The following is an 8,021-nucleotide window of genomic DNA, read 5'->3' on the forward strand; positions in this document are numbered from 1 at the left end:
TCCACCACGTTCCGTTACGTCCTGTTAAGATCTCCCACGACAAAGCCGATTGGTTGCGATCTCCTGCGAAGGCCACGCTCTGTCACGATTAGAAAATGAATCGGGGCAATCGTGGTGAAATTTAAGTTTGATTTAAAATTTGTCCCAATGCCCACGATGTCCCCGTTTCAACCACGTTCCGTTACGCTCCCCCACGATCACCCGATTCGACTCCACGCTCTGTTACGTTCGCCACGATGCTCTGGAATCGGGGACATCGTGGTAATCGTGGCCAGATGTAAACCTAGCACTAGTTTACACTAAATACTGCCTCCAGTATTAGGACTAAATTTCAATAATATGTTTCTTATCTGATTTAACACGCTTTATGAACAAAGTAAAACCCGATTTGAGAATATCATGTCTACAACTTAACTGAGTAACAAAATTAAAATATTAAAACCAACAGCTTTCGCCTTCTTTCGCATTGTCTCATTTGTAAATGCCATAAATCTAACAAACGCGACGAAAGTTTTCCAGCGAAAGGACGTGTCAGTAAACAATCCAATAATCGATTGGCTTTCCTCAGCAGTCGTAGGTTATGCGTCAAAACAGAGTGACGTGCAGTATTCAGATGAAAGACGAACTTGTTGGGTTTTTAATCAGAGTACGTAGCTTTGTGAGAAAGCCAACACATTGGTAAGAATGACTGTGTTTAACGTTGATAATGTAGATAGTGTGATATTGTTATTGTGGTCGATAAAGGAGCAGATTCCGTGCAGATGTTGTGTGTGTATGGATTAAACCACAATGAATAAACGATCATTACTTTTCTGAAACCTAATGGTCAAATTGAATATACTTGGTGGGTTGAATTGGTGCACAATTTCAGTTTTGTTTAGATAAAGGGAATCAGTGTAGTAGCTTAACTGACCAGAACGATCATAAAATACGGTCTGGTATAAATAAAATACCAATTGACACAATTTGATACCAAAGTAAGAGATCATAACGCATTTGTTGTGTTAGTGCTTTAAATTGAAGTTACTGTGAAAAGAAAACACCGGGATACTAAAATGGACTAAATAAATGAAATTGTGCATGGTTGAATACAAAAAAAAACATGATTTCATTATGAAAATTTGACGGAAATCAAGCAGAATAGCTCGGTGGCAAATCGTTTGTTCTATATGTGTCTTGTTCTGATAAAACTGGGCATAATACATGTGCGTAAAATGTCGTCCCAGATTAGCCTGTGCAGTCCGCACAGGCTTATCAGGGACGACCCTTTCCGCTTAAACTTGATTTTCGGTGAGGAAGGGAGTTCCTTGAAACTAAAAATACAATTAAAGCGGAAAGTGTCGTCCCTGATTAGCCTGTGCGGACTGCACATGCTTATCTGGGATGACACTTAACGCACATGAACTAAGCCCTGTTTTCTCAGAACAAGACACGTATGGTCGTTAGTAAAAGTTTGTATCCCACAGGAAGTGTACAGCACTATGCAGGTAGTGTACAGTGGCGGCTCAACCCCGTCCCCTTCCCCACGAGTCCAAAGGAAACTTTACCCCGGATACGGACGTGCCATATTCATTCCTGGCGGCAAGCAGAGCGGTCTTGTCTCGCATTGTAGCAGTTCCAATGACCGGAAGGGCGCCCCGGTGGCGGAATCCTCCTTGAGAGACTCGATCCCTGCCATGAAGAGGCCCGTGGCAATCACGTGTCTTGTTATGAACATTCTACTTCCGGGTCTTGGTAAGCTATAAGCTGTTTGGCTTAGCTTTTATCAGGTTTTTTTTAAATTGGCATTCAAAGTATGCTTAAGTTTAATCTTACTAACGCAGACATGTAAACCGCTCTCATATAATATACTATCATCTGATTAAAACTTTATCTACAAATATATTTGAAAACTGAAACAAATTGTAAACACATACAGGACGCCATTATCATGATAAAACAACTCCACTAATTGTTTTAAACCAACCTTCCGTTATTGTATTTTATGATATGACAATATGACACTAGATTATGCATCAACTGCATTTCGTCTTTTATGTAAAGGAGACTAGGTGACGTGGCATCACATAGTTCAGATTTTTCATATATACGGCATACACATTTAATCGAAAACAGGTCAAATATCGCACATGTAATTATATGTTTATTTGTTGGAACTAAAAGTAATTAAATATGTTTCAAAATCTAAGGACAATATAATTTCAAAGATGCAAAAATATAGAAATAAGGAAATTTCAATCCGAATGTTTATTCAAGTTAGCGTTGTGACAGAAAAACACTGTAGTCCAGCAGTCAACTATTGAGAAATATAGGCGAAAACTTACAGTCATAACAAAAGAAATGTATTATTGTGTACTAATGATTAAAATCATACGTCTGTGATTGCTATGTATCTATCAATTGTTTTCACAATACGAAAGTTATCGATCCGATAATAATTACCATTTAATGAGGTCATCAGTCTGTGATTTGAGATTAAAATAAATTTGAAATATATACACAAGTATTCATCAATTAATATAATTAAACTTATTTGATTCATATTTGATCGAAGGAAATACTAGTTTAAGATGCATTCTCCAACGGCAGAAATAATACATATTTCTATATTCATCAATTTATCTCGAAAGACGTATGCGCATGCTGATAGCTGTCACGTTTAAAGAGTATAATCATAAAATGCGATGAGTAGAAAGTAAATACATTCATAAAAAGGCATATTACAGTAATTTTCTGATCGTCCTGATGCTATTACAGCAATATGCTTTATTGTGTAAGCTAATGTTGGGCTTAATAAATGGACACATTCACATATTTCAAACACAATGAAATGTATATAAATTTAAAAAATTAACAGGACCGAACCCTTATTTAAGCAAGGGATTGATATAGTTACTCGTCTTCAATTGTCAAATAGTTGACACAATACAACCACACTGTACACACGAGTAGTTGACACAATACAACCACACTGTACACACGAGTAGTTGACACAATACAACCACACTGTACACACGAGTAGTTGACACAATACAACCACACTGTACACACGAGTAAGTGACACAATACAACCACACTGTACACACGAGTAGTTGACACAATACAACCACACTGTACACACGAGTAGTTGACACAATACAACCACACTGTACACACGAGTAGTTGACACAATACAACCACACTGTACACACGAGTAGTTGACACAATACAACCACACTGTACACACGAGTAGTTGACACAATACAACCACACTGTACACACGAGTAGTTGACACAATACAACCACACTGTACACACGAGTAGTTGACACAATACAACCACACTGTACACACGAGTAGTTGACACAATACAACCACACTGTACACACGAGTAGTTGACACAATACAACCACACTGTACACACGAGTAGTTGACACAATACAACCACACTGTACACACGAGTAGTTGACACAATACAACCACACTGTACACACGAGTAGTTGACACAATACAACCACACTGTACACACGAGTAGTTGACACAATACAACCACACTGTACACACGAGTAGTTGACACAATACAACCACACTGTACACACGAGTAGTTGACACAATACAACCACACTGTACACACGAGTAGTTGACACAATACAACCACACTGTACACACGAGTAGTTGACACAATACAACCACACTGTACACACGAGTAGTTGACACAATACAACCACACTGTACACACGAGTAGTTGACACAATACAACCACACTGTACACACGAGTAGTTGACACAATACAACCACACTGTACACACGAGTAGTTGACACAATACAACCACACTGTACACACGAGTAAGTGACACAATACAACCACACTGTACACACGAGTAGTTGACACAATACAACCACACTGTACACGCGAGTAGTTGACACAATACAACCACACTGTACACACGAGTAGTTGACACAATACAACCACACTGTACACACGAGTAGTTGACACAATACAACCACACTGTACACACGAGTAGTTGACACAATACAACCACACTGTACACACGAGTAGTTGACACAATACAACCACACTGTACACACGAGTAGTTGACACAATACAACCACACTGTACACACGAGTAGTTGACACAATACAACCACACTGTACACACGAGCTTCACTATACGCAATCAGCTTCATACATATACGGAAATAGATTTAAACAAAGTCATATAAATAACTATTTATGCAAAGAATTGCTTGTTTAAATCGGTTTTATTGAGTAAGCTAACACACAAAATTAGTAAGGTATTTTGAATTGTATGGCAGTATGAAAAGGGTATCGTCACACCATTGTAAGTATAATTAAGTACACTGCATTTAATCACAATGAATATAACTAGTAGCTATGAAAAAATATCAAATTTTTATAAAGGCTTTTTTTGTAATGTAATGTGAAGCAATTATTTTACATTGTGTGAATCTTTTTAACATTTTACAAATTTAACTAATGACACTGCTCACACGGAAGACTATGTTAGTACCACATACACAAACAATAAACAATTATAATATTGATGGCCTCATTTTCTGGACCGATAACATGTTGAGTGTTTTAGTTCATGCATGTTGTCTGCACCGTTAAATTTATCATGCTTTGTCTTTTTTTTTAAACGCGATTTATTATTCGACTGTTCCCAGCATATTTACCTGTTTCCAATAACAATTAAAACAGAGAGCCAGAGCAATATTCAGATATTGCTTAGTTGTTGGATTTGCTAACCCTTATGTTTTGTTTTTCAAAACACAAGACATTCGCATCACTCACAGGCTGATTAAGTAAGTGTTCCTGCACGGCTAGTGCGTTTACAAAAGCTGTAGATTAAACAGCGTTTATTGTGAACGTGTAACAGAACGCCAATAATAAGCGTACGCGGTATAAAGCTGTTTATAGCTTTTCAATTGTCGCATTGTAAAAGCATTTTTAGATGTTGTAATTATATCTAAGTAATTATTTGTTTATTTGTATATGAAAACGAACAGCTCTATTTCGTTTGCTACTACAAAATGTTATGTTTGTTTAGTTAAAACAGTTTACTTTGTGTTATTGCGTAAATAGAAACAAATGTCGCATTTTCAAATAATTTCTGGTTCGATCTATTCTTGTTTCTTCTGAGTCTCTTAAGTATACACCATCGCTATTCTGTATATGCATGTTATACAGACATGCTATTTTAAATAACCGTATGAAATGGAATCTCATTTTCATGAAGTGAAAACGCATCTTCAACAACAATACTGGAAGTAAACATAACATAGGAGACACTGCTGAACAGATTAAAGGCTTAATCGCGAACGATCATCGCTGAAAAGCAGGCATGGTTCAGACAAGGTCTTCAATCTCAGAATAATGTGCGAGAGGTTCTAACAATACAAACATGACGTCTATCATGTCTTCATTAATTTTAAGAAGGGACTAACCGAGTATTGCATGCAGCATTGTTGGCTGTACAACATCAACACATTCTTAACCCGAGTCATCGTACAACGCTATGGCAAAGCCACCAGTGCTTCGTACTTCAACAGATGCATATGAGACTGGTTCAAAACCACAGTCGGAGTGATGCAATGTTATTTGCTCCCCCCTTTTTCAATATATTCCTGGAGAGAGTAATTACTGACGCCCTGAAATATCACGAGAGAACAGTCAGCATTTGTGGATTAAAAGTCACAAACATATGTTTGGTGTTGATAACAAAAGTAGATTGGAATATTGTTTACAAAACATTTATCATGTGTTTGCATTGCTGTATATACACCGTTTGTCAGGCCGTCTCTGTGCAATTCTCATCCTTGCTAAAATGATTGCAAAATAATGTCAAGTTCACCGACGAGATGGTAATGGATCGTATTGCATTTTTTATGAACTCCTGAAAAGCAGGGAAAAACTGACAGACGAAGGTGCAACGGTTACAATCTCAATCGTACAAATACAGTCGGGAGCAATGAAAATCGATGCAAAATTCAGCATTAAATGACGGCGCCTTAATTGTTATTTCGGCCCGTATTAACCAACCTTTTCTTAGACTTACGTCTTATTTCTTAAAACTTGTAATTACTTTTTTTCGTTAGGAACAGTATGACAATTAAACAATCGCCATGTGTAGCCTGTATATAATCATACTTATAAGAATATGTTTGTTGGTTGGTGAATAGAAACCCAAGTCAGTGCAGGAAGTCCATCAAATGGGCTGCGTTTACTTGGATTTAAGTTATTGTGGTTTGTCGAGCAAAACCGAAGAGCTACCGGGTTGTTTTACATCGGAGCACCAAATCGAGCAACAACTGCGGACGTTCGCACGTGAAACAAATGATGGAAAAAGTCATGCCTATTACAAACTCAATCCATTTTCTTCTCAGCGAAGGGCAGTAAACTGTGTTAGTAACCGGAAGTTTATCTCAAAGTTCTCACAAACAGTCTAAAATAAAGAAACAAGTATAGTAAGTGCAATTTCTCTGGATCAAACTTATGTTGAACGATTGGTGGGTCCTTCTAATACAGCAATACATTTCAGAATAGTCTGAGTCACTATTTGAGTGCACAAAATATAAGTTATATACTCACTAAATGCTAATTACATTTATTCATATGATAAATAGTACAATATGAAACTATATTGAATAGTGAATACATATTTTTAGTTATAAGAACTTGGTCGATGATATTTCAATTGAAATAGAAACTATATGTTCAAATCATCATGATACCGGTAATATACAACGTGAATGAATATTTTATCATACGGTTCAAAAACAAAAATAAAATATTACTCTGATGTGTTTTTCATTTAATTTCATTCATTTCAAATTGTAAGTTTGCAATAACGCCATTTAACTATGTAATAATGAGATTTGTTGCATTTGACGTCATGGATAGATATTGAAAAAATGTGGATGATACTTTATGATGAATGTCACTATAATTGTAACTTATTTCATCCCAACATGAATCTTTCATTAATCCAAATGCACAATTTTGCTTGCGCTAAAGTGTTTATATAGTAAGACATTAAACGTCACTTAAATTTGTAAACGATTGTCTGTGGTGAGCAATAAAATAGCGTATACATAAACAATGTTACTATGTTACCTGATAAAATGCGGGAATTAATACAAATCTGAATCCCATCATCAGCCGTACAGTGTCGAAACCAAGCTTTAAGTTTTCACAGACAAGATAAATCCTTGTTGCGTTAACTACACAGTCCCCAAGCTTGAGGTGTTGTAATAGGATTAATATTGTATATGAGTGGCAGTCGAGTCGAAATGATTTTAAATGTACAAATGTATTATTTTTAAATGAAACGCATTTGTTTAATGTGTACATTCCATAACAGTTGAATATAGTAATGATGTAGCCATGTGTTCAAATGACATTCCAAATGATTGTGTTATGAATTTGTTACAAGTCAAGTCTGTTTCAAACAACCGCTTGTAAATAAATTACATGGTTTTGTTGCATTTAAGACATGTCTGTTCGAAACTCTGTTATGTTCATATTTCTTATTAATAAACATTACTCAGTCCATGGCAGATATGTTTCGAATGAGATCACTGTAAGACATAGAGTATTTCGTTCAGTAGTTTGCATTATTCGAGTAGATGCATCACTAATGTGTATAACTAATAGCCATTAGGCGTGCACGAAGGAATAACCTTCCGTCATTCTTTTAACTGAGGAATTTACCAATTTTTAACGGATACTGGAAATGCATACATCACACAAAGTTCATCCGGGTTCATCTCATTGCATCAGGAAATGTAAAGCATAGGCAGGAGAAGTTTATTATTAAAATGATAACACTTTTATAGTGATAATGTAATTTGAAGTCAATATTATGGAGCTAACTAACAACATGTCCAACCCAAAATGTCATTACAACAATTAGGGATAGTTACGCCGGATATATATGATCAATTGAATGACTTGTTATTATACTTCACATGCTGCTTCTATTATTCGGTCGTGCGTAGTTCTAAGCATCACTAATTATGTA

At 36.2% G+C, this 8,021-nt stretch overlaps 1 protein-coding gene across 1 annotated transcript in view; it reads left to right on the forward strand.

Moving 5' to 3' along the window:
* The first annotated feature begins 586 nt into the window (after window positions 1-586).
* The window catches only part of LOC127879758 (uncharacterized), a 13,307-nt gene continuing 5,872 nt past the window's right edge, over window positions 587-8,021 (forward strand). Inside the window, exons 1-2 of the mRNA XM_052426803.1 lie at window positions 587-678; window positions 1,467-1,734. Of these exons, the coding sequence (XP_052282763.1) occupies window positions 1,482-1,734 (253 nt within the window). The 5' untranslated portion in view covers window positions 587-678; window positions 1,467-1,481. The remainder of the gene's footprint in view (window positions 679-1,466; window positions 1,735-8,021) is intronic.

The sequence above is a fragment of the Dreissena polymorpha genome, chromosome 4 (assembly GCF_020536995.1).
Source record: "Dreissena polymorpha isolate Duluth1 chromosome 4, UMN_Dpol_1.0, whole genome shotgun sequence".
In the NCBI taxonomy this organism is placed as follows: domain Eukaryota; kingdom Metazoa; phylum Mollusca; class Bivalvia; order Myida; family Dreissenidae; genus Dreissena; species Dreissena polymorpha.